The sequence below is a fragment of the Osmerus mordax genome, chromosome 2 (genome assembly GCF_038355195.1).
Source record: "Osmerus mordax isolate fOsmMor3 chromosome 2, fOsmMor3.pri, whole genome shotgun sequence".
In the NCBI taxonomy this organism is placed as follows: domain Eukaryota; kingdom Metazoa; phylum Chordata; class Actinopteri; order Osmeriformes; family Osmeridae; genus Osmerus; species Osmerus mordax.
In genome coordinates, this window is record NC_090051.1 from 19,346,771 (window position 1) to 19,374,679 (window position 27,909).

The 27,909-nt window shown below is 44.6% G+C and overlaps 1 protein-coding gene across 2 annotated transcripts; it reads left to right on the forward strand.

Annotated features, from left to right (window-relative positions):
• gpm6bb (glycoprotein M6Bb) lies at positions 1-27,818 on the forward strand. 2 transcript variants are annotated; one of them, XM_067258678.1, is made up of 7 exons: positions 1-217; positions 23,192-23,378; positions 24,253-24,409; positions 24,563-24,731; positions 25,333-25,406; positions 25,580-25,645; positions 26,109-26,598. In XM_067258678.1, the coding sequence occupies exons 1-7, from the start codon at positions 214-216 to the stop codon at positions 26,187-26,189; spliced, it is 738 nt and encodes a 245-aa protein (XP_067114779.1). In that variant the 5' UTR covers positions 1-213; the 3' UTR covers positions 26,190-26,598. The 2 variants fall into 2 exon arrangements, with proteins under 2 accessions (XP_067114779.1, XP_067114774.1); XM_067258673.1 differs by lacking the exon at positions 26,109-26,598 and adding an exon at positions 27,669-27,818 and having other exon boundaries at positions 114-217.
• The last annotated feature ends 91 nt before the right edge of the window (positions 27,819-27,909 follow it).

Genomic DNA, 27,909 nt, shown 5'->3' on the forward strand with positions numbered 1-27,909 from the left:
CGAGGTGAGGGGCCGGAGCAAGCTCTGTCCTTCCACACTATCGGTATAATCCCCCTCGTGGTGACGTCACGGTAGCTTGTCTCCAAACAGGACGGAGCGCAGAAACTCCGTGGACTAGTTTGGCGTTCGCTGTGCATCCCCGGACGCAACATCTCTGTTTGCTGAACTTTCATCGGACCCCACTTAACTTCGGAACCTCTGGGAAACTGAACAATGGGTAAGTTTTGACTTCATTTTATGATCTAAATGTTTACTCGTATCTAACTTGTACTTTACCATCACTTTTTGATAATTACATTTTTGTCATTCGAAAAATTTGCCATCTATACAGTTCATCGCAAATTCTTTGACAATTAGTTTCCATCGGTTTATTTTTTCAAAAGTATTTTTATCTGACCTTATTTCGTTAGTATCGGCATAAGGTGCAGGGTAGTTGACCAAGTCGTGGAACGCGATTAGAGATAAATCTAAAAGGATTTCCCTACTGTCATGCGCCACTCAGCTTTGGTTGCCCACTGCGCAGTGAGTTGTAGATTTGAGTGAATTTGCATTGCTTGATGAGTTGCCCGCTTATCACTTTGCACGCTTGCTTTGATGATTAATACTTCTTGATCATAGAGTCTTTGTCACAAGTTGATTGATTGGTCAAAGTAGCAGACCGATACATTCTTCTCCGAAAGCCTTAAAATGTCCCATAGTGATGACCGATGTGGACTAACGGAATTTTGAGAGGACGTCGCTGTATGTAAAACATGTGGAATTGGTACTTCAGAACAGGGTACAAAATTAGTGTGCTGTGAAAATAATTGTTATTTGAATGTGCCCTTGATTAAACTATTAGATCAATTATTTCGAGTTGGTAAACCATCAACAGATTTATCTCACTCAGTGTGATGAGTACAACTACATTTCCCTTAACCCACTTGGTGAATGGTCTATTCAAGGTCCACACACTCTTCATAGACTGAGGCATCCATCTCTGGGCTCGACATGAGACTCTACTGCATCCCAGTCTAGCTGGCCTATGTTGTCATGTGAAGGGCTGAACTGGTAGATGCAATGGGAGTAATTCCCATGTCCTGCTCAGCTCTCTGACTCAGTCCCAAGTGTTTGCCATCTGTGTTGTCACCCTGGGAATGCCTGGGAGGAGTGAGGCGCCAATTCCACGGATGTTGAGCACTTCTTAAAGGCTCCAAGCAGACTTATGGGCTTTGGGGCAGTAAGAGGCTGTTGACCAGATGGGACAATATAGAAAGGACGAGCAGTTAGCTGCCTCACCGTTCTCCATTCCATTGTAAAGTTGGGGAATTAGCCTTCATAGTCTTCATAAACGAAACACTCAAATGCTGAGGCTATGTGCTCCATGATGCAGGAGGCATCTTGTTGACACTCTCCAATGTATGTCAATGTTGTTTACAGTGTCAGACGGTGCACTGGTAAGGGGTCATCCACTGGCTGTCCATCTTCCCATAGTTACATTCTAAGACAGCGAATGTAGTGGCGCTCTCACAAGACGCCCGGTGATTTGCAGGGTTTGTAGCAGAGGCTGAAGAGGAGACTCCTGACAGTGTGAGAATGTGTATCAGCATTCATTAATTCCTTCTGAAGCTCCCACAGTGGCGTCTTTGTGCTCCTAATTTGGACCCGGCTCCTTTGTGCGACTTGAGCGGCTCCTAACGCAGAGGGAAGTTCACTGAATTACAAGTTGCAGAGTAACCACCCTGTGAACTAACACAGCACGGCCCCTCGTCCTGTATTTCTCTGGGAGGATATTGGCCTGCATGGCAATTGACCATTGTCTATTGTGTCACTCACTGAGTCTCAGTTCATATTCAAATGCTCTCCGTGGGACCTTAAAACAACTGCTGCTCCTTGGTTGGGAAGGACTGTGATGTCAGAACTGAAGGTTTTACTTCATCCTCTTAAACCTACCTTTGAGATTAGTCATTCATACTGAGCCCCTTCTAAATAGGCACTGATCATCCTTCTGGTAAAACTCTATGGAATTGCGTATAAGTTCTAGATGTGATAAGTCAATTCTATCAGCATGAAGACTAATGACACCTGTGAACGAGCAACTGGTTTTGATTATATTATGATGTCTAATTGTTCCTAGACTTGATTTGAACCTGGGAGAAGCAAGTCTTGCAGCTGTATTCAAAACAATCTGAAATTGATTAAGTGAAGAATGTGTGCATGGATTTGTGCGGCCCAAAACAAACAGGATGCCTTGAAGCCATGACTGATGATGTTGTATAACTGATAACTTTCTGTCTTCCTTTGCCATATGAAATGCCATATTCCGATGTCCCAGGGAGATCAAGGCATCTGTGTCTATGGTCAACAGTTTAACATTGTCTTGGCCTACAGTATGCGAATGTGGAAATATACTTGTCACTGTGTTTTTTTTGGTTGAAAGAACAGCATGGATGTCAATGTCCTGCCAACAGCGACTTACTGCTGGTCATGTGACTCACCTGCCCACTCAGCAGCCCCTGTTGCCATGGACCTCCTCTGTACAAACAGCTTTGAGTCTTAAACTATGTGGTCTTCGTTCTATTTACAGATCTAATCTGTGGTCTGTCAAGACATCACTTTTGAGTAATTTAGAGAGGTGACACTGTAAATGTGGTGTATGTGTATCTGTGTGCAGAATACGTTTATGCAGAAAGTGGCAATTTCCCAATGCAGATACACATTTTCCGATGATCTTTTAATGCTATACAGTGGCAATGATGATTCCCGAGTCAGTTCACTATTCTGTTGTAGTAGCTTGAAGACGAAGTTGGATAAGTTATTTGAGATAGAGATGGAGAAAGCAAATAGGAAAACCTACCAGGCTGTCAATTATGCATTCATAGATACTGTACAATTGAGTTATTTGGTGGTTAACATTTTAGGTCTGTCTTGTGACTTCTAGAGTTAAGCATAATCAAATACAGCAAATTATGGCCTTGACTTGAACAGTTATTTTCTGTTCCTCCTTGAGCCAGACCCTGATAGCCAAGAAGAGTCAAATTGTTTTTCCTCATGGAAACTTGGAAACATGGAAACTAACCTTCTGCTCCAACACAGTACTGTTTACAGCCACAATCAATACAATAGTGCCATGGAAAGAGGGATTTAACCCCATTAAACCATGCAATCTAAACATTGCTCACCAGTTCTCCTGTCATTTGAATCTTTAATTTGGTAAAATATGTCATGGGTGCTCTTGTCTTATTTGATTTGCCATTTGATTTGTGAATCTGTATGACTAATGCGTTCTGGTAAACTAGATCTTGGAGTTTCCACTGCATACTGCTGGACTCATAATTTCAAATCACTCCACACAAGGAGAAGATAGAGAGGCTTGTTTTTCACTCTTTGCCCTCTGAAGGCGATCAAGCCGACAGGATAAGAAAAGTGTCTGGGAAACATGAGTTGTGGCTGCCTCAGGATGTTTGAAAGCTACACTGTGGTTCTCCTGCCACCATCTGCACTAGGATGTCTGGAAACTATCCGATTGTTTTCGTCACATCACGCTGTGTTAGTGTGGCAGTGACAAAGACACAGGACTGGTGCGTGACCCTGCGTGTGAAGTAGGGGAAGAGGACCCATAACTGTATATGTCGAGGCCAGAAGCGGGGGTGTTTTGGCTCACAGAATCAGCAGCTTGTCAGCTGATGCCTGAGCAATAACAGTTGGTGAGATAATGTTTCCCCCTGCTTTGAGTTTACCCAAGGTGATCTCAGTTGGAGGTCACGTGTAGATGACCTCCTGCCAACGTCCCCAAGGGCACTGCACATGATAAAGGACAGCAGGAGAGGAACTCTCATCTGTGAAGAACTGCACGACTATTGTGTGATGCAAATACTCAGTTAGGCCTTCGCCAATAAGGTTTGTAGACACAAAGTCTGAAAAACGTCTGACTCTCTTTGCAACAATGTGAGATTTCCCAGACTACCAGTCTGTAGGGGATTCACAGTCATTAAATATACTAAATATCTATGCTAATGAGACATACTTTGTTGTCATAATTGAGTGATTTCTGGGCCTCCCTCCATTTGGCAGAGGATCTGACTGAACGTCACTGGCAATCAATTTGTAGACGAGGCCCTTCCTTTTAGACATACTCTGCAGCTCCTGAAGGGAAAGCACTTAGTCCTATGAAAAGACGTATTTCATCCCTTTTCTCTCCTCCTCTTCTCCGTTGGCCCTCAAATTTCCATCTCAACCCCCCTGCTGTCTCTCAACCTCCACTCCTCCTTCCCTCTCTCATCTTCACTGCTCTGTCCCCCCCTCCTCCTCTGTCCCCTCCACCCTCGCCCGACGACGGTTGATTGCCCACCGACACCAGCAACATTGCAGGTCTGCCCAAGCGCTCATCTTCATTTGTCGAGTTTAACAAGTCTTCAGATCACAAAGAGGGCCATTGTGTATTGTGATATGAAATGATAGGAATAGAAGTTCCTGAGTGTGAATGCTTGCTCAAGCATGGGAACCCCCCCCCCCTGCCCCTCCCTCACTTTTACGTATTAAGGGCCTATTCACCATCCCACAGTGGGGACAGATTCAGCAGCCGCTACTCAGAGTTCACCCTTGTTACAGAGTTGTCACAATTCCACATGGTGGAAGCAGTATGACATTTGAATAACAAGAAATATCTCAGATATGCAAATGTATACTACTTCTCAAATTTGCTGGGAGCATAAAGTTGGTCCTGCCAGAAAGGGGACATTCATGCTAAAGATACGATCAGGGCAGTTTCAGTTGTGCTTTTTTTTGCAAGCCACACCAGTGGTGCAGAGTGTGTACAGATGCTCTCTGTACTGTATGCTGGCAGTGTTGTTTGTCGAGGGGATGGTAGATATTTGTCTGTGGAATAGCAGTCAGTATCAAAGGTTTTGTTTCGCATATAATGTGTGTTCCAGAAGGCCTGTGTGAAATAATGGATTGGACAAGCAAGCAGAGGGACACAGACCCACCACTGATGTGCATTCCCACACCCTCATTGAACAGGCACTGTACTGCACGCTCTGCTGCTCCTCAAATCAAATTACCCAACTCCACACAGACACATTTTCCATGACTCCATTTACAGTTTTTGACACACTCTCTCCACATAACACACACAGAGGATGGCATCGATGAGGTACAAATCGATATATTTTTCTGCGGTTGGCCTATTTTCATGGCTTAGTGTAACTAAATAAACAGATCATAGCAAAGGTTAATAGAAGTGTCTGCGTTGCAGGGTCAGAGACAGTGGCGCGATGCCATTGGTTCAGATGACAGCCATGTGTTGTTGTCAAGAGGAAGGGTGACACCTCAGGCTTGTGATGTCATCATGCCTGGGTCAGACAGGGCCACACCTCTCTGGCCAGACCAGGATCTGGGCCAGGGGATTAGACTAGGTCACAGTGAGGCGGGGCCAGAGTGGCTGCGAAGATCATGCAATTAACAAGATAGATGACTGTCTTTGATCTTGATCTAACTCATTCCTTGGGGACCCATTGTGTCTTCCTGGCAGAAGCCTAAGGCATAAGGATTTGTGTAACTCTACATGTGACAACAGTGGAGTGAAACCGACACTGGAGGAGACATTTTACCTCTAAACGTGTCTGAGGGGATTGAATTACTTTACCTTTCAACAATCCCCTGTCCTCAGAAGTAGACGTTTTGGATCCAAGGAAAAGTGAATAATTGGAACCATTTGTCTTTCAGCCTGCCACGGGTCACATTTTGTTCCCTTCTGACCTTGTTCAAAAGCAAGAATTTTAACTGGATCCCTGTTTTATCGTTGGCTTGATCTGTTGTGCTTTCCTGTTGATTCACCTCAGATGCTCCTACAACCACCAGCCTTCTTGTTTGCTTGTGAAGGTGGACTGTCGATGAAGAAAAATCATTTTAGTGGCAGCAGAGGCAGGAAAGCAGTGAGGAGGAATAGTCAGAGATGCCAACTAATCCCCTGCAAGGTCATTTGCAGGGAGCGAGAGAATACACTCTGAATACATTAGACTGCTTTTGAACTGTGGGAGTGGGGTGGTGGTGGAGGACTGCTAAAGAAGGAGCCTGTAGGATTGAGCTGTTGGCTGGGAGCCCATGGAGCATATTCAACCCTCCACAGATAGCTCTTTGTCCTCCACTCTTTCAACGCCGCTGCTAAACAACCATAAGACAAAAGCATTTGGGGTTCCCCTCCGCACCAATGAGAAGTGCTCACCATATGAAGAGCCATCCTGGCCAGCCCACAACCATTCACACACATCCAAAAGGATACGCTCAGGACGTGTCGAGCAGACTTTTAAACACAAACCCAAGTAACCCTTTGTGACTCTGTGCTCTTCAGGGATTCGTGAAATTGCATCAGTAACACTTTCAATCCAGGTGCTTGTAAAGAGAGTTAGTTAATAGGCAATAAGGCCTTAGTAAGTTAGTATGTTTAATCAACACATGTTCATGTTAATAAGCATCTTATAAGGTCCTTATTACCTATTATCTAATGCTTTATTATTGGCATCTGGATCTAAAGTGTTACCAGTACACCCTTTAGTGATCAGCTATGGCTTCAATGAGCATGTTCCTACACCCAGGACTCTGGTGTTCACCAGGAAAACAGATGTGACTATGTGGGTGCTGCACACACGGATTGCCCAACAATGGCTACCATTATTTATATGTGGTGACGTGTGAAAATGACAAAAATAGATTGTACTAAGTCAAAAAGAATTATGCATGAGTGCTATTTCCTTTCAAGTCTTTTTTTTATTAATGACAAAGTGGTTACAAAAGCCATTTTATACATAGGCCTACAATGCTTGGTTGTCTCAACTTGATCCTAAGGAGCACATCTTGGATGTTACGTAACATACACATGACTCATCCCTGGTCAGACTGGGGTGATTGAACTGCATGTGACTGCATGTGTGTTGAATAGTGTCTCTGGGCAATGACCACGATGGTCACACTGTTCAGCCAGGAATTATCTTCCCGCGTGACGAGGTCTCCCAAGTGAGGAGGCTGTCTACCGCCCATCCTCCTGAGAGAGGGACTTGATAGGCACGTCTGCTAAGCAGATGAAAATATCTGGAATAGCAGAGCAGTTTTCCGGACTGAGCGACAGCTGCAGGAAACCCAATAGCTCAATAGCTGGCGTGTCAAGGGAGCGTGTTTTAAGCCACTGGCTGTGTGGGGGAAATTACAGAAAGTGGACAAAGAAAAAAATCTTAGGGAAAAATACAAAACTTAGTCCTCCACTTAGGGACTTGTTATGTCTCGTATGTCTACAATTGACTTTTGCATGTTCCCAACACAAATGACTGTGATAAGATGGGGAAGAATATTCAGTTCTGTCAAACTGCTGTTCAAAGAAATGTTTACTCTTTAGAGTCAAAGCAACGCTATCGTATCCTGGTTTCTGAAAAAGTGAACAGCGCTGCAAAGCCCTGGACTAAATGAATACCAATAACCAGGAGCTTCAGGGGAGAGAGGAAATCCCACGTTTTAGTCAGAAAAACAAATCAACCCCATAACTAGGCATCTGAGATCGCGGAGAGGAGCTAGCTAGCATTGCTGCATGGCATTCACACTGCTGTGAGGTCTACCACGCCATTTTAACACCTGACCTCCGCTCTAAGAGAAACAAACTCTGTAACAATAGAGTTACCACAGCTGATGTTTGGAAACAACACAGTGAAGGCAGGAGAACATCTGGAAAGCACAGAACAGCCAGCCTCCAGCCTCACAGAACAGCCAGCCTCACAGAACAGCCAGCCTCCAGACTCACAGAACAGCCAGCCTCCAGCCTCACAGAACAGCCAGCCCCCAGCTTCACAGAACAGCCAGCCTCCAGCCTCACAGAACAGCCAGCCTCCAGCCTCACAGGCTGCTGGTGCCCTCACTCACAGGCTTGGGACCAATTAGAGCTCTGTAGAACTATACTTGTAAAAGTGGACCAGAGTAATGAGATTTACTTGGAAGTATGATTCAGTGTTTCCGCCATCTTTGCACCATTCTTTCTGCTTTATTCAAGAGGGTGAGACGTCAGTGCGTGTGTGTGTGTGTGCTCCACTTGGCATAGCACACATCCCACAAGCCGGTTTGATTTAGGCTAAGAAAAATACATTTTATGTTTTCTGGCCAGCTAACATTTTTTTTTGCTTGGTGTATTTTTTGAAGACCTTGTAACAAATGTGATTATCTTTCACTCTGTTTTGATGTTTAAAAGCTTGGTTCTGGGGCTAATGTCTGTGTGTGTTTTGGTCTGTGGTTTAGGACAGGGCTGAGGTGAATCTAATGAAGAACAACATGGCTTTGGGACACATTAAAGTAGACTATGCAATGTCTGAGGCATGTACTGAGCTAATTTTAGTATCTTTCAGACGAGTGGAGGGTTTCACAAGTGGAAGAACACATGCAAATGAGTTTGACAGAGACTGTTGCTTTAAGATGGAATCTTTTTTAACCCTTGTACTGTTCATTGACCATAGGTCAATACATGGTAGCTTATGCTAGGCAAAGTACAGGTCTATCCAGGAATGAGTGTTATACAATGAACATGCAAGGTATTTTTTACGCATTGAACAAGGCCCTTTCTGCTTACTAATGTCTCTAGCAACACAAGAATGCAGTGATATAGCTCAGGGTAGATACATTAATATCCTTAAAATTGAGCCGTTTCCATTTTTAGTTCTCACCACCTGTGACTTTGTATTTCCTCTGATCGAATGGCATGAGGGATGTCAAAAGTTGGGGGACACACCACATGGTCCAGTTAGAGAACTCCCACTGTCCCCCCCATGGTTGGCACATCTGTGTGGGGTTGAGATGCCAAGTTCAGGTTGCAGCGGTCTTTGTCCTTCCAGGATCCAGCTCCCGGATTAGAAGTTCACAGCGCAGAGAGGAGTGCGTGTCCGAACAAAGGCATTAAAGTGAGCTGCCTGTCGCCTGCCCTGTTGTCATAGCGCTGGCGATGAATCCTGACACTGTCTCCTTTAGCTGGCTGGCCTGTGGAGAGGCCTGGCTGGGCTGAATGGAGGAGGCTGTCCCTGTGCTAAACAGAGCTGGAAGAGCAGAGCTGCAGGGCTAGGATAGGGTAAACTGTGGGGTCAGGGGTGAGAGGTGGGCAGCATGAGGCTGGGGAGAACAATAGTCCCGCCGATGGAGGGACGGGGAGAAAGAGCTCCCAGCAGCTGAGAGAGAGAAGGGGAATGGTGGGGGGCGGGTGGGGTTGCGAGGATAGTCATGGGAAACCCCCCAAGATTAGCCTGAGAGTCTTGTCTCTGTTTTATTATGTCTCTATTGTCTGTGTGTGTGTGTGTGTGTGTGTGCGTCGGTGTGCTTGTGCCCACAGGTTTGTGTGTGTTTGCCCTGTGTGACTTGACAAAACGAAAGTCCTTTCCAGCTTAAAGTTATTCACAACGGCACCAGCTGTAGCGTGGGAACTTCTGAGAAGTAGAATCTCTGAGTCTGGAAACACTTGCTCTAACGTGAAGAGAAGAATGTCCATATTGAACATACTGTAGACTGTAAAACATTGCATGTACATGCGGCCATGTTTCCTGCCAACGGTAATACAGTGATACAGTATTATTCATAACACCCTTCTGGGTAAAAATGTCCTTTCCTTGTTCAATTCAGGGACTTTGATAATAGATTCTATAGGAGCAGCTGTTCTTTTTCATGCTGGGAACACAGTGGACTTCTCAGATTTGAGATGGTTCACATGGCTGGGTAACAACAATGTCAAACGAAGTTTGTGTCTCTCTTTGCCAGACGGAAGTTCAGCTGTGATGTGAGAAAAAAAAGAAAAAAGAATAAGGCATGAAAAACAAACATGATTTTAAAGTCAAACAACGGTAATAGTTTCACATTTAAATGATGAACATGGCTAGTGAATTGGATGACATTACAAGAGTGTGCAGCACATCTGAAAACACCAGATGACATTACAAGAGTGTGCTGCACATCTGAAAGCACCAGAGTTCTTTTTTATTTAGCCTTTTTGTCTTGCAACACATAGTAGAAATGTTGGCCATCATCTGTAAAGTTTATATACTGTATGACGTATCAATTGAAGGCACTGGGATGTTTTAAGGACACAGAAGATCTCACTAGCCTCACAGCAACTTTACATCATAGCAGTCGTCAAGGCCTATTACATTGTAAACAACATCAAACCAGGCAGCAATGTTGAAATGTAAACAAGATACTTGGTATCTCGTAAAATGGCACTTGTATATTATGATTGTTTTTAGTTAGTTCATCCATGATAGACGCTGATAGACATATAGTTCATCCAATCACCTGCCAAGTATGTTTTGAAAGTGCCTGCCCTTTTCCAAACAATTTCCAAAGACGATTTCCCAGATGGTTATGTGTTACAAACCATCTGGCGAGCCAAGTTAACAGTAGACATCAAGTCTAGTATTAGAACAGGTGTCTAACTGTGTAGGCTACTGTACAATTCTTGTGATTGCATTGATCGAGAGACGATTTAGCTCATTGTTTGAATTTCCATTATTTTGATTATTTCACCAACCCCACTTAAAATAAAGTATTTTTGTTTTTAATACACATTCCTGAGCAAAAAGTTAAAAACGCTTCTGGAAATAATATCTAAAAGATTACATTTTCAGAGGTGAGCTTTTGTTTTATCCTTGATACTGTGTCCAGCTCCATTTAAACAGTAGACCACTCAGATGGTCTTAATAGGTGTTGTCGAGATGATTTAGCAGCCTGACAAGTGGAAGCAATTAGAGCTGATGACCATTATCGTTAGTCATCACTGAAAGCTTCATTAGCAGAGCTGCCAAGTGTGAATGTGGTCTCCTCCCCAGAGACACAAGGTGTGGAGGGGACAGATTGAGTCAGATTAAAGGGATATCGTCTCCACATGGGGGTCTTAATCAGTAGGGAGTCAGGTGGCTGAGCGGTTAGGGAATCGGGCTAGTAATCTGAAGGTTGCCAGTTCGATTCCCCGCCCGTGCCAAATGAAGTTGTGTCCTTGGGCAAGGCACTTCACCCTACTTGCCTCTGGGGGAATGTCCCTGTACTTACTGTAAGTCGCTCTGGATAAGAGCATCTGCTAAATGACTAAATGTAAATGTAATCACAAAATCTGTGTTGCTGCTAAAGGAAAGCAGTCAGTCAAGTGCTTATGTTATTGAAGAGCCAGAGCCATTGAAAACATTTACATAGAGACTTGGCTAAAGCAGAATTTCTTTTAGGATCTGTAGTGTTTGTTGTTGTCATTGTCTATTATCTCTCTGTAATCGTCAACTAGGACCAATTACAGTAATACATCAACACAGCCGTTTCTTATTAAGGAGACCTCACTGAGCTGTTCTCTTCCCTTATCTCTGGAGTAAATGGATCATGGGGTTAATGGCTTGCTTCTGCTCACCCGCAGAGTGGAAATTCCATCCCAAATGCTTTTTCAGTGGTTTTTTTTATTCCCGAAGAATTATTGAATGAACATTATTTACCCATGAGAGCAATGGAAACGTGCTTTGTTGTGATTTAGAACCTCAATTTTTCTAGTAGACCATACTTTTTGGGGCCACTATTTTGGCTGTTCTAACATCATCTGAACTGATCTGAGGTAACTTTGTACTTCCATGCATGCTGAAGTGAGTGTGAAATAATTTGGCTCACCACAGAAACTGGCTGATGGTCATCACAACAAATCGAAAATACAGTATTCTCTCTCTGGAAACAACTGCATCATCCCAAAGCTCTATTCAATATCTCTAGTCTTTGGCACATTTACAACCTAACCCCCAGCTTTGCTCTCAAGGCTCAACGCATGGTGTTAAAGACAGCTGTAATCTTTAGGACTTTAAGGGGTCGTCAACCTCTGCTCTTCAAACCTGGTGGCAGATTCCACCACGGTGGAGCAGGAAACATGAGTAATGGGAAGCATCTGTGATTCTGTACTCCTGCTCCCAGCAGCCAATCCCACAGCCCGGCTGGAGGTGCCAGCACCAGGGGTGTGAAGTCACATGAGAGGGGAAACATGGCTGCCAGGCATCCCCAGTCTTCCAGACCCAAAATGACAGAAACACAAACATGCAATTAGAAAAGTGCTGAATCAGAGAACCGGGGAATTTATCTGGTCAAACACTAGCAATTAAACTGGGAAAGGAATTTCTACCAGTGGACAGCACAATAGTTTCAACCAACGAGCCAGGTTCCACAGGAGAGATTGTGGGTTTTATAGGAGAATAATAGCTAAGGCTGATAGTTTTGTAACCGTGAGTGGAAAGGGGTTTAAATGATGGCATGTTGATGGAAACCTATGGGCAATGAGTTGGTATGCATGAAGACATCCTTCGAGCACAAAATGACCCTGTGGTTAGTATCTTGAGGCTGAAGTTCAGACAGTATATCATCTGTTTTCTGAAGTCTCAAACATCTGAAGCAGTTAGGATGAACTCCATGTGTTTTTAATCAGTCTCCAAAGGTTGACGTTTTGAACAAAATGTTGGTAACTTTTTTTGAAGATTTTATTTATTTATTTATTCGAACCAGATTGACCACTATACAGAATCACTTGACTGAGAATCCTTGGTTTTGTCTGCAATCTGTTTGAAAACAAGTTGTTTTCGAAGAAACCTTGCCCAATCAGTTACCACAGCATGCCCCTTTGAAACACCATAAACAATGTTTTCAAACTATAATTGTATTTATATTTCAGACATTGACATGAGTCATGCATTTTTGTAATCCCATTGCTCAGTCTGACATGCAAGAGAAGTAACTGCCTCATTACTGTTGGTACGACCATTGTGGGTCTTCCTCTCTCTCCATGTATTCCTCTATAATGAATGAGGATGGTTACTCTTTAATGGCATGTCCACTTATTCCCCAATAAAAACTGCATTTCCTCTTTGAAGGTGCATCCAGGGGCTTCAGACGATGTCTGAGTGACATTAGCTTGCCTCCTGGTGTTCTTTGGAAGATCAAGACCTCTGATGTCGTATTCTTGTTGAGAATGGCAAGCCCTCAACACATGTGACATTTTGGCCATATGTTTTAGAGAAAAGCTTTGGCCTGTGCTTCACCACAAAACACTGTAGTGTAGAGTGTCTCCCAGTTTAGGCCTTGTATTTTGCTGTATGTGATTCAAAGGTATAATAGGTAAGATTATTTATTTAAGAAAATATATATTTCCCCCTAAAAACATGTTGTGTAAGCAAATGAGGCCCTCTGAGAATTGTTTAGTAACACAAACAGCTCAATGCCAGTGGAGCGGCCTGCTACTTTTCAACCAATTATGCTCCAGCAATCTTGTTCCAGCCAATTGCCTTTGGCGAGGCGGGCTTTGCTCCTTGGCTTATTTTGTGTATCCACTGTTAATCAAACTGGAACTGGTGGAAAGAATATAAGTTCACACTAGAATCGTGGAAGCTTTTTTTGAATAATATAATGTATTTTATAATATTATCTAGTGTAGCTTTAAAGCTACTGCATTTCAACTGCTTTGTTCTTGTTTAGCCACATATTGTAAATGGGTCAACAAACAAGAGAATGGATGTGCATAATTTTATTTTTATTTTTATTTTATTTGTATTTGGAGGATAACCCCTTGAGATGCAGCATCTCGTTTTCGAGGGGGTCCTCAAGACACAAGACAAGGACAAATACATGCACATTCAAACTCGCTCAAGTTCCCCCACCCCCATAATGGGCACATGGACCAGTGCCTTCGTGAACAGATCAATGGAGTAGTGCATCATGCCAAAACATGAAGTCAGAAATATAGAGCACATTGACTTGCTGTATTAAGTATTAACTAGGTCAACATAATTTAAAGTTACCACCTCATGTAGGCTATGAGTAAGGTCTTCTTACGTAATTCATCCTCACTCTGCAGTGTAAAACAAAAAACATCCAGAATTTAGTCTCTGTAAGGCTTCCCGAACAGGTTTCCCCTCATTCCATCCTATGTGATGTCCTTCCCTCTGGTCCATCCATAGCTCAATTAGAGAGGTTGGCATGGTGAGGGTGATGTTTCAGCCTGTTCATGTGAGTGAAAGGCCCCTGCTTGGCCAGAGCCTTGGCTCCATGAGAACTCCCATCTTCTGTATGGCCCAGGCAGAGCACAGGTCTTCACGGGTGAGCGAACACTGAGAGACCATTCAGGCCCAGTCTCATGCCATAAAGCCTGACCCACAATGCAGCTCCTTGCATTCGACCAGGATTCATCATCATTCAGATGGTGTCCTTGACAAGGGGGCTGGATCTCCCTCTCTCTCCGACCCCAAGCTGGCTCTGTAAGGCCCTCAGTGATGCCCTGCTTTGTCACCATGTGCGGTTGATATTCTCACAGTCATTCAACCAATCCAAGTGTTTTGGGGAAATGCGTTGGCACTCCAGTCCATCAGGCACCGTCTTGCAATCATTTTTTTTGGGGGGGTAGCGTTGAGGTTGTTCCCACAGATGGCTTTCCCTGTGGCCTAAGAAGCCCTTTGAAATAAAAAATAGACCAAGAAAGCAGACAAAAAAGTCACATGGCCATATATTAATTATGATATGAACCCAAAGGACTGCTGAAACACATTGACTCCCTTTGAATTTCAGAGGCCCTCACATGCTGTTTGAATAGACTGCAATGAAAGTAGAGAGCTGTGGTTAGAACCTGGAATGTGTATGGAAGGGAGTTATTGTTTTCAACATCGCAGTTACAGAGAAGCGCTGTGACCTCCTCGTCAGGAGTGCTGGGGCCTTTGCTTGAAGGGCTTTTTCTCGCCTTCACTTCTGAGTTGTTGCTTCTCTTTAATGCTTTCCCTGAAGGGAGTTGAGCTAAATAAGAAATTGATTTGTTACAACAAACGCTAGTAGCATAAACATGATGCAGTGCCAGTCCAAAACAATTCTGCACTTTTGGTGACTGTTTGTCTGAACAGTTTCAGAAGAATAATCAAAGCTAAAAGCTGAGTGCGTGAAGGGTGTCTGCGTAATGGTCCAGAAGCCAACTATTTCTAGTCGATGGACGATTTCATAAACAAGCCAGTACCATACTGTAGAAGAAAAACTATATTTTGAACATGGTGCAGACGTCTACATTTATTGCATGTTTGCATTATGTTTATTGTGATTTTCTTACAAAACAGATGAGATGGGGAGAGTTAACCTAGTTCCTGTGAACTGGAGCTGTGCAAAGATGAAAACTGAGTGTCTATTAGGAGGGAATCAACTGTCATCTTCACTCATGTGTTCCCTCTTCATGTTTCACAATTCCTTTAGTGGAATAATTAAAAGGTTCACCGTAATGTCAAAGCCTCAGATGAACCACTTACATCAATTAGTGTCTGTCATGTTGCCTTCGACCAACATGAAATATCACCTTGTAGGCCTAAACTCAACCAAAACAACCAGCAAATGTCTCATTCCTTTCTGAAAGGGGTCTAAATCTGTCCTTGTGATGTTTTTACAGGGTTGACAATGAAAGTGTCTGCAGATTTGTGGAGAGTTTGTTGTTGTGAGGTCCCTGTTAAATTCACTTCCCTGAACTTTGAGGATCCAATCCCCCATCTGGTCTCTGTGGACACAGGAGAAGACTACTCTAGCTCTAGCCTCACCTCCAGCTTTACTAGCTCCCTAATTAGCTGGCCTCAGGAGGCTTGGCTTAGCTGCTCTAAGCCAAACAAATATTGCCAACATTGTCTGCCTGCTTCCCTGCCTGCCTGCCTGCCTTTCTGTCTGTCTGTCTGTCTGCCTGTCTGTTGGTCTGTCTGACAGTCGTCTGTGTGAGTGTCTGGTTCTCTTTTATCTTCATCTTTCCACCCCTTTCTCTCGCTCCCCCCCCCCCCCTCCCCTCTTTCATCAGAGCCTTGATGTTTCTACCATACTCACTATGTCCAAACACAGAGGACAGCCCTTTTTCTTGTTTCTAGAGGAGGTGGTCCTCATCCTTCTCTTTTGTCCTTTTTAAAATGAGAGCTGGGAGTCAGCAGATGGAGGGAAGACCGCTACCAGAGGTGGTTAATGTATGCCACAGGGATCAGGGGGCATATGGTGGAGATCAGGGTGTGAAGGGTCTGCCCCCTGCACCCGCCCACCCGCCCGCCCACACCCAGCACCCCTTCAGCTGCAGTCGGATGGGAAAGAGAGGCAGACGATTGTGGGACGACGTGCACACCCTCCTCTCACCCCCCCTCCCCCACCCCCTCACCCACCCCACCACCCCGCTCCCCTAAGCAACACAGACTGGGGCTTTCATCCCTCTGGAGCCCCAACCCCCAATGATGTAACGAACCCACCCTCAATGGTACACCGCCACCCAATTGTCATTCATGGTGCCACTCTATTAGACATTGAGGAAGAGACTCGAGACGTATCCTATAGGGAGAGTCCTTGGGTGGGGGCGGGGATGTTGTGTGTGTGTGGGGGGGGGGGGGGGGGGGGGGGGGAATGGGCCAAATGTGTGACACAGACAGAATCCCTAAACAGTCATTGCGAATGAAACAAGTGCACAGTATTTCCTGTGAAAGTGGATTCCGAGGGACACAGAACTGGACTTGTAGGTTAGCTGGCAGCATTGTTCATGGACCGCTAAGCTCAACCAAATCCAGTCTGTCAAGAGCTCTAAACCAGAACTGTGCCTCAGTCAATCAGGACAGAAGGAAAGCGAGGGAAAACGTGAGAGGGAGCAAAAGAAAAGAGAGTAAGAGTGAGAGAGAGAGTGAGGGAGCGAGAGAAAGAGAGAGAGAAAGAGAAGAAGAGAGTGAGTGCAACAGAGAGAGAGTGGAAACGTGCAAGAGAGGACGAGACAGTGAAGGAGAGAGCGAGTGGGGGAGCGAGCGATAGGAGGAGAGAATTTGCTTAAAGGAAGAATTTTTGGTGGATTGGCTCAAAACCACCATGGAAACTACATCAGAAGAGAACCAAGGGCAGAGCCAGGACAAAAAAGGTACCATTGAACACTAACAAAAGGCCAGTTTAGCTCATTTCACAACCTTGTTTACTGGAGGTTTAACCTACTTGAGGCTGCTTGGGCTCACGACACAATAGCAGGGTTAGACTACGCTCAACGGGGCTCCATGCAAACTCATTTGCTCCGCTGACAATTATGTCCATTGTAGTGCACCTATCCCAGCACGGAGATATTGTAATAATGTGTGCTTGGTCTCATTTTAATTCACAGTCTGTCTGTTCAACTATCACATGTTCCATACAAAGTATTTATAAGAGGCTCTTCTTCAAGTGTTTATTGTTGGGTCCGCTTGAGCCAGTCATTTCATTAGTGGCTGCCGTGAGTTGTGTTAGAGTCACTGTTAAGTGCTGTTTATTTAGTGCAAAATGTGGGGTGCATCAATCATAACTGTACATATTGTGTGGGTCAGTGTGGGGCTTTAGTCAGTGAGTGGGACAGTAATGGGATTGATCAGAGGGTCTTGTGTGATGGGAGACCAGAACAAAGACAAGCACATCACCAGTCACACTGACACCACTGGTGATTAATCACTCTACTGGGACACGCACACACACAAACCAGCACAAATACAATGCATGCGCCCTAACACATTCGCATACAGGTGCATACAAATTGACATACTCACACACAAACACACACGTACTCATGCATACAGATCACAAAATGATCATGTACACAACCACAACCATTGGACTCAGCTGATGCAAGATGTGGATTTCACAGATTTTTCTTATCTTTTCTCTCCCCCCCCCCCCCCCCCCCCCCCCAAGGAGGAATCATAGCAAAGGACTCACTTGGTGTATGCATCTGAAATATGGTCACCACATCATAACATCACTGTACCCGAGCTACGCTTTACAGTGACACTGCTTTCTGCATGCCTCTATCACTCCAGCTCTCTGTCATGATTAAAGCAGCAGTCTGAACAGACGTCCTCAGTCATGAGCGAGCTTGCATTAGCCGGCATTGCCAAGCGCTTCTATCGTTCAGTAAGCGTGGGACCACCTCAGACACATCAGATCACTTGTTCTCTAGAGGCTGGTCATTACCGTGCAGATCTCCCTCCACATCGCCGTGGAAACATCTGAAAGGCTCTCATAAACAGCGTTTTGGCGGAGCGCCCTGAGAAGTGCAACAAACAACAACAACAGTTAGCATTAAGGCAAACTGGTCACATTTGTTAATAATGAGAGGAGATGGCCGATAAGGCCTGAATGCGGTCATTAGCTGTGAGAGCTGGTAGCCTTTCTAGATGTGTGTGAAAACAGAAATAAGAGAGAGAGTGAGAAGACAACGAGATGGAGATATTCAAACTCTTCAGGGTGGTTCTGTGTCTGTTTTTCTGTTGACAGCCTTGAATGGTAGAAAGCAGGACCCCCGACTGAAATTGAGACCAAAAAAATCTTTTTTGGACTGTGCTTCTTTAAACTCAAGCCTTGTACATGTAAGCTGTGACCGTGAGGCTCAATCCCCTCAGCCCCCCAGCTCTTCCCAGCCTCCCAGCTGTTGGGGGTTGTGGGGGTCTTGTGTGTGTGTGTGAGATGGTGTTGACAGGTAGGGACACGTGATGGCAGAGCTGAGCAGGGTTGGGGGTGGAGGAGGGGGGTGGGGGTGGTGTAGGGGTGTGTGATGAAGCAGAGCCAGCTGTGGGGGTCAGTGTGATGGAGTGATCTGAAGGTACCGGCTGTGATTGGATTAGCTGGAGCCCAGTGCAGCAGCAGGGTTAGGGCTGAGGTTCACCCCCCATCCTCTCTCCTGCCTCTCAAGCTCTTTCAACTTCTACCTTTCTCTCTCTCCTTTGTTCTTAATTGTGGGATCACTCTCTCTCTCTCTCTCTCTCTCTCCTCTCTCTCTCTCTCTCTCTCTCTCTCTCTCTCTCTCTCTCTCTCTCTCTCTCTCTCTCTCTCTCCACCTCTCATGTACTCTCATACACTCCCTGTCGGGGTCTTAATTGGCCATCTGATTATCACAGTGGAAGATTCCTGTTTGTCTTGAGAGTGGCCCAGAGAAACAGGATGCTCCTGGAGTGTGAAGTGGCTGCCACCCATCTCTTCCAACACCCACTGTGGTGCTGCACTGCATGGTGGGAAGACAGGATGGAGCTCTGTGGTTGGCCTGCCCTAGGCTCCAGCGCCCAAATAAGTGACCGGAAGAGCATGGCTGTGGACCAGCGCTGCTCTGAATGACCCTTCCCCATTGAGGGCCTAGCTTTATGAACAGACCAGGGACACACACAGGCTATACACTGGCCCTTTGTGTTAGGGCTTTTCTGACTGCCAGCCATTCTCCTCTCTCTCTCTCTCTCTCTCTCTCTCTCTCTCTCTCTCTCTCTCTCTCTCTCTCTCTCTCTCTCTCTCTCTCTCTCTCTCTCTCTCTCTCTCTCTCTCTCTCTCTTTTTTTTCTTTATTTCTTTTAATTTCTCTCTTTCTTTCCCTCTTTCCCTCTTTCCCTCTTTCCCTCTCTCTCTCTCTATCTCTCTCTCTCTCTCTCTCTCTCTCTCTCTCTCTCTCTCTCTCTCTCTCTCTCTCACTCTATGTTTATATTTTGTTCCTTCAATCTCTCAATACTTGTGATCCTGGAGCAGAAGATCTAGGCCATAGCATGACCATACTAATGAGAGCTCTACTGTTTGGCACCGTGTCATTGCAGCTGGTCATATTAGTTAGGCATCCCAAATGTCCCTCGCTCTCTGACTGCTCTGTTTTTGTTGCGCTCTGCATTCTCTCTCTCTCTCTCTCTCTCTCTCTCTCTCTCTCTCTCTCTCTCTCTCTCTCTCTCTCTCTCTCTCTCTCTCTCTCTCTCTCTCTCTCTCTCTCTCTCTCTCTCTCTCTCTCTCTCTCTCTCTCTCTCTCTCACACACACACACTCTATCTCTCTCTTTCTCTATCCCTCTCTCTTTCTCCCTTCCCCTTTGTGTGGAGTCTTGAAGTGCCTGGATGTTAAACTAGGATATCAGTCAGTGACTCAGAGCATCTGAAAGTCATCAAAGAAAAAAGAGCCAATGTGAGTTTCATTTGGAGAGGTCCTCTCTGTTCAGGTCCTGCCAATGGGCTCCATCTTGTGTGTGTATGTGTGTGTGTGTCATTCAGCAAGTAAACAACTCCCTCTGTCTCATCCTGTGAAGGAGGACCTTACAGTGGAAATGAAAGACTGCAATATCTTCTCAGCTGTTAAGACCCACACGTGCACAGTCAGGGAGAGATCTTGAAAATAAGATGACTGTTGTGTTGGAAGGTTAACACTGCACAATACCGGACCTTTTGTCAGATTCTGCACATCTAGCCGTTAGAGCCTCATCACTGTCTGCCTTTGCACAGTACACCACTGTGGACACAGCCTCTCCATACTCACTAAGTCTGTAGTTCACACAAGTGGTGAATTGAAGACTGAGTAAATATCAAAGTCTTGGAATGGGAATAGTTTAGGGAGACTAGAGAGCACATGTTTCGCCCCTTCTATGAGTATCTGATATTGTGATGGTCACCGAAGCTAAATTAATAAACAGATCGTCATTAAGCTCTGGTTCCAATGGTAAAGTGTTGACTCTGAAATATGAAATGGTGCTTCTAGAGAGTATCAGAGATCATCTGACGGAGGCGGATATTATTCCTCAAAAGCACAGCAGTCAGCAGAGAATAGGATTCCTGCTTGAGATTGGATTAACAGCAGCTAGGTACAGTGGGTGTTTGATATGGTTTTTCCCCCCAGTTTCTATCTGTTTCATAGATCAAGGCAAAGGCGAACCATAGTTTCACAGTGGTTCTTTGTGTGAACAGAGCAGTATTCTTGTGGTGGTGACTGGTGAGTGTTTAAACTGAGTTGGTGGGTCTGTGCTCATGCCAGTGTTGTCTCAGTGAACTACAGAGGTATCAGTCTAACCAGCCAGCGTGTACACCCCAGCTGAGAAAATACCACCTTGGATTTATAGAGTTATTAAACATAACACCTTACCAGAGGCACGGGACTTCAGCTCGGAGAGTAAAAGGATCTTTGTTTCGCAGGGGCTTGTGTCTGTCGGTCTGTCTGCATGTCGGTGGGCTTGTGTCTGTCTGCCTGACTGCCTGTCTGTCTGTGGGCTTGTGTCTGTCTGTCTGCCTGTCTGTGGGCTTGTGAAAAACCTCCGTTCAACACCACTCTTAGGTGTATCACCAGGGTACTGTAGAGGTCACATGACAGCATGCATATGGTGGCCTGGCAGTTTAACCCACATTTCCCTGCTGGGCTGTGAACTGCTGAGGAAAGCAGGCCAAAGCTGTTAAAGGCTAAACATGAAATGGATGGCACATCGATTGGATTGGTGGCCTTTGATGGTAAATGTTATTTTATCTCGTTTCACTGGATGGAGATAGAAAGGCATGGCAGATTGGTAACTTTGCAGCTTGACCTTTTCAGAGTAGGAGAGAGCGGGACGGGGATACTGTTGGGATACAGGGCAGCTTCACAGTACTGTAGCTGGTCTGTTGAAATGGTTGAATGGCATGAAATAATTCATATTGGTCGAGATCTGTGGTAAAAACAGTGCAGTAGGCAATGATTTCCCACAAGACACGGGCTACAGACTAACATGTCATGCCATATGATGACTGAGAGGGCTGTGTGTATATATCACCAATATCTGGTTATTAGAGATCAAGTATAATATGGTTGATGGCTTGTTTTTACAGCAAACACACACTTAATGAGGCGAGCAATCACGCCGCCTTCTAAACATGACCTGTCACAATAGATTCTTCTTCAGCGGAATTCATAATAAAGCCATGTGAGTTGTTACTGTTCCTGCCACTCAACTGTCCATCTGATGCTAAACTAATGTATGCTCATACATCTTTGTCGCACTCCTCCTCGGGAAAGATATTCATCACTTTCACAGAGACTGATGGTAATTACTGCTTGTTTATATTTATTGTCTTCAAAGGACACAGAGAGCAGACTGATGATTATAACTCGGAGAGTCGGTTAAACCTATCCTGTGTATGTTCTTCTCACTAACATATAAAACACCTTGCAAGATGTTGGTCTGCAATCTATACAGTAGTGTGGGACTGCATGTTATATGGAGCTACTACACTCACTGGCTTGGGTTAACACAGTTGCTGTCATGCCAACTGCTATTCCCTGGTCTGGCACAAACATGTTTTCATTCTTCCATATGTTCCATAAAAGGTCAGGATTCACTTTCTGACTGTGCCTCTTTTGTCCTGACAGGAGACGTGAATTTAGAGTTTGAATTTTCTCTGGAGACTCGGCATCTTTCTCAGTTCTGACTGAAGTGCAGAATTAAAAGGCTCAAACATTCCGGAACATGGACCAGTGTGTAAACAGTGTGCAATGTGAATGGAAATTGTTGACTCAACTTCAACACGTAATAGGCTGTATCGGCTGTATCTTCCTGTTTCATGGGAATTAGAGCAGGAAGGCCATCACCGCATGCACCTCACTCTTTTACCAGGCCAGGCTATAAATCTCAGCCTCCTGTTTGAAATACAACATCCTCCTTGGACCAGACGAACATGTGGATGTGATTTGCATCCCGTTGTGGTCCAGAGGCACGACTCTGTGGTGTGTCTATACTACTACAACAAATGCAGACACTACAGACTCATCTGGGTCACTCGGTTCTGTCATTGAAAATTTGGCATTGATTTCCATTACGGCTTGGCTGACACCCATCCCACTGACCTGTTCGACAACCATTAGTGTGCTTAAAGTGTGCTAATGAATAGCCAGCTAGCATAGATGCACACAGCCAGATAACTACTGTCTGGCTAGTCAGACAATGTGGTTGACATTACTGAAAATACGAACTGTGCTTGATTTCAGCTAAGTGTGGGTGTAAGGGCTATGTTTTTTGTCCGAAAGATGAGTCACTTTATTGAAGGTGAAAAAGTCCAATATTCGTATGAATATTTAAATGACCTTTTCTCTAGTCAGCAGGTTATGCAACAGCTCGTTTGAATTTCTTAGGTCGTTGTGAGTTGAAACAGCTCCCGGAGCACTGCGCCTGTCCTAATGCACCGCATGTAGCCATGTGGCGCTGTGACAGGCTGGGACCTTATAAGGACTTTGTCCTCGCGAAAAACATTGGGAGTTGACTAATAAGGACATGCAGGGAGAAATGCAATGGCATTGAACTGTCATGCTGTACAGTAAGAAGTATCAATGATATGGGGAATGTACTTCATGCACGCACCTAATGTTACCCTGTCAAACGAGGCTAATCGACAACTGTACTAATCCTTGGACTGTCTTTCTGTGTGTGTGTTTCTGCAGGTTGCTTTGAGTGCTGCATCAAGTGTTTGGGCGGGGTCCCTTATGCATCTCTGGTGGCCACCATCCTGTGCTTCTCTGGGGTAGCCCTGTTCTGTGGCTGCGGACATGTGGCACTTACAGGCACCGTCACCATCCTGGAGAACCACTTCTCCAAGGTCACCAGTGATCACGCCATGCTGACCGACATGTGAGATGACCCTTCAATAATTCTCGTGCTAAACACTGTATAGACATATCGAATAATGGTTTGACACACTCTATCACACTCCATCAGCCTAGTGTCTTCTGACAGAAGCTCTCTGGATAATGTGTCGAGGGATTCCCCATAACGTACTGTAGTAGCTCCGGAGAATTTATCTCTGCACCTCTACTTCAATCACTTTTTCCATCAAAAATATAAAGGACGTTAAGTCAGCGACAAGATTGTTCATTGTCTACTTGTTCCATTGTTAGATATCCATGAATTTTAATTACATCTATTTTTAGGAGATAAGTCTTGAGTGATTCTTATCCTGGAGGCAGGACCTTATATGGATTGTTCTACTCTGATCCATTAGTCTGGCGTGGAGGTTAGGAGAGGAAAGAGGGGAGACCGGAGAGAGGGGCGAGACAGGATAGAGAGCATGTGTTTTCTGTTTAAGGGGAGACTTTGTGAGTGCACTGTTTAATTTAAGATGTCTCGGAGATGATCAGTCTCTCAACAGATAATTTCTCCAGACATGTGTCACCTGCTATCAGTACAGTTTGGGTGGGCTTGGGAGCCTTTTTCCCTTCTTAGCGAAACGGAGACAGTCATTCTCAACTAGGGCCAGCTGTTTACAATTCATCAGTGCAAGTTGTTAATGATTTCAAGGCTCCGCTCAATCACAAAATTAAGTAGGTAGGCTATACTTTCCCGAGACTGTCAACTGAGTGTCTGACAGATGAAGGCACTGCCTTTGACCTCACATACAGTAGGAATGTTGTTATCCCCATCTCTTTACCTTTACTCACTTCCATGCTGTATTCAAGGCCATAACCTTTAGAATGAACTAGTGTGTTTTTCTGTGATGTGTTAACAGAGTGCAGCTGATGCAGTATGTCATCTATGGCATCGCCTCCTTCTTTTTCCTGTATGGGATTATACTGCTAGCGGAGGGCTTCTACACCACCAGCGCGGTCAAGGAGCTGCACAGCGAGTTCAAGACCACCATCTGTGGACGCTGCATCAGTGGCTTGGTGAGTCGCTTTCACCTCCACCACAGATCTCGAACTGAACTCTTATCACGACAGCTGCAGATGTTCTACACGTCTTATGTTCGACCACGTGAGGCATTGCGACCGTCGCCGAGGACCTAATGAGGTATTCATGGTGTGCGTTTGTGGTCTTAGTTTGTGTTCCTGACTTACATCCTGGGCGTGGCCTGGCTGGGCGTGTTCGGCTTCTCTGCCGTGCCTGTCTTCCTCTTCTACAACATGTGGTCCACCTGCGCCGCCATGAGGTCCCCCATGGCCAACCTCACCAACCTGGACTCCATCTGCGTTGACGTCCGTCAGTACGGTAGGAGACGGACACTCAACCATTCCGCCCCGGGCCACAACAAGCCGCATTCTAGAATAAACCATATTCAACATCGCATAAAGAGCATATTCTTTGTTCTGACCCACCCACCATTCTTTTATTTCTGGACATGGCCGACACTGATACATTTTAGAGAGGCTGTGGATCACTGCTCTTTATTGGTATGTTAAACTCCGGCCAGGTCCACCTGGCTCCGAGCCAACACAGTAGTGTGGTGGATAATAAATGTTACAGAAAACCACAAGTGGTATCTGTTCTCCTGCTCGTGTGTTTCCACTGCGTCTTTATCCCCTCACAGGCCAGCCTTTTACTGCAGCTGTGGGATCAAATAACCCCAATTGTTCACTTTGCTGAGGTTCATTGCTTTGATATGTTCAACTCATCAGTTACATTATGGTATTCTAATGTAGGATTGGTCCCCTGTACAATTACGCTGCAAATTCTTCTGACTACGGACCACTGATATTTTACTATGACTGTGGCTCATTTATTGCAACACTATTTGACTTTTATGAAGATGATATATCGGACACTTTCTGTGTAAATATTAACCATTTGATGAACCATGTAATGACTGCAGGAATTATCCCATGGAACGCTACGCCAGGCAAAGCTTGCGGGTCCACACTAGGAGACATCTGCAACACCAGCGAGGTAGGAGAACTCAAGTTGCAAAAGAACAGCCAATCTGGAAGTGTGCCAGTGGAATAATGATTAGGACAAAACTTTAAAACTTCACAAGCTCACACATTGGAAAGCTCACAGTGAGAAGGCACGGACCAAATCTAATCATTGCATGTTCATGTATTTGTTTGTTTCCCCTCCAGTTCTACTTATCTTACCACCTGTACATTGTAGCGTGTGCTGGAGCTGGGGCCACCGTCATTGCTCTGGTAAGCATCTCTCCTCTCCTCTCATCCTCTCCCCTAGTCCATTCTCGCACGGTTTGAATCTGTAGACCATGAGTACAGTGCTCCTCCCTCCATCTCCCATGTGGTTTATGTAAGTGCTCTAAGGAAGATTACACATAGGCTTTTTACACAGATACATGTTCTGTAGACCATCTGCCTAGATAGAGGCCCCCAGCTCCAGTCTTATTTAAGCAACAATGGTACCGGATGAACTGTGACTCACCGATGTCTATATCAAAGACAAACTTCGTGAAGGCTATAAAAATGATATTTAAAAAGAGATATTAGAAAGGGAGTGTGTGAATAATTATATCGGTTAATTTGATCCATTAGCAGTTATATCAGGCTGTTCGTATTTCAAACCACCAGTTGCTAATTTGGTGTGTGGAGATTCGTAGCTACTGGAGTGATTTCTTACCTCCTTTATTCTGTTCTCTTCCACCAGCTGATCTACATGATGGCTACCACTTATAACTTTGCTGTTTTGAAGTTTAAGAGTCGAGAAGACTGCTGCACTAAGTTTTAATTCCTCTTAAGAAAACAGCACAGCGCAGTCTATGACACTGCACTGGGTAGAGACAGCAGCCACTCACATCAATGGACTAAAAACTGAAAAATAGACAAAAAAGCATCTCTCCATTAGAAATTCACAGTAAAAGTGTAAATAGCTGATTGTATGCATCTTTTAGCGTTTTATATCCAGGTAGAGGCCTCTCTGAGAGGCCCCCGTGGAGAGTGGGCGTCAGAATGAAGTGGTATAAAATTGGCAGGATTCTCCTTTACCCCAGCGTTTTTAGGGATCTCATAAATGATAAAACAGCCCTTTCAGCTGATAGCACTGATATGATTGACTATGAGAAAAAATAACTGACTCTGTTATGATGCTGTTCTTCTGTCCGTGTCAAAGATAAGTTCTCCACAGCCAAGGCTTCTTATTTAAAGCGATGAAGTACAGTATTTGTTCGTCGTGCCACATTTCAGACATTTCTACTTCGGCAAAGTGCCTTATTCCCAATTCTGTCTTAGTTTTAATCATTTATACTTTTCTATTTTCTTGATGCAAGCCAGGGGAGCCACAAAGTGTTACACAGAGAATGTTCAGTATTACTTCTGTCACACTAGATCCTAAATGTAGCTTGACACGTTTCATCTGCAGTGTCTGATGAAATTGACAAGATGTACAGTTCTGTACAGTAGAATTCAAATTAACTGCACACACACATACCTAGCAAGTATTATAAAAGTAAGGCCAGTACCAGAGGTATACTGCTGCTGGTCATCTATAGCCTCACTTTAAGACTTCATATATTTTATAAAGAAGGTTTCTTTTTCCTATTTTAGAAGAGTAAGTGTCTTTTTTTATGAGACCTGATGCCTTTATAGGTTCAGCTGATGTTTTTGTTTCATCAATTTCTTTTATTCATCCAGAAAAAGTTGTTTAAAGTTGTTTGTTTTTTAACACCGAGCCTGCATGCTTACATTTTTGGACTCCTTAATCTGTTTATGATGACTTATATTTCATAAATATTTAATTCTATCCATAGATTTTGAAGACTGTAGTTATCATTTTTCTCTTTCTATACAAAATAAACAATCTTTGTTTACAAAATATCCAAAATGGTCTATTTTTTAATCAAGTGCTAGACAAAGATCTTTATTAGAGAGAACAGTCACAGGGTCGTGGGATTTGGCTCATGTCACCTCAGAATCTCATTTTCACCTCAAGTGCTCTAACTGCCATTGTCATGACGCTTGCATGTAGAACACCCCCCCCCCCCCACCCCCTTCCTCTCCCCTTTAAAATGTCTGTTTTGTAGTAATGTCTGTAGTGTAACAATACCGTAGTAATGATAGTAATTTTGATATTAATGATAACATAATAATGCAGGTTGTCTTTTGTCAAGCTTTAACTTTGTTTGTGTACGTGTGTGACATAGCTCTGACAAGTAGCTTGCTTTGCATCTTGACATGCTCACCGGCCATCCACCTCACCCTTCTCTTCCAGATCCACTTCCTCATGATTCTGTCAGCAAACTGGGCCTACTTAAAGGACGCCAGTCATATGCATGCCTACCAAGACATCAAACTGAAGGAAGAGCAGGAGCTGCAGGACATCCAGTCACGCTCAAAGGAATGCCTCAATTCCTACACATAAGGATGACCCCCCCCCCCCCCACACACACACACACACACACACACACATGCAGCCGTCCCTCACACACAAATACTGCTCATACAATGATGTA

Coding starts and splice junctions, on each gene's coding strand:
- gpm6bb (XM_067258673.1), top strand. Junction 23,379..24,252: donor CACGCCATGCTGACCGACAT/GTGAGATGACCC, acceptor ATGTGTTAACAG/AGTGCAGCTGATGCAGTATG. Junction 24,732..25,332: donor CGTTGACGTCCGTCAGTACG/GTAGGAGACGGA, acceptor TAATGACTGCAG/GAATTATCCCATGGAACGCT.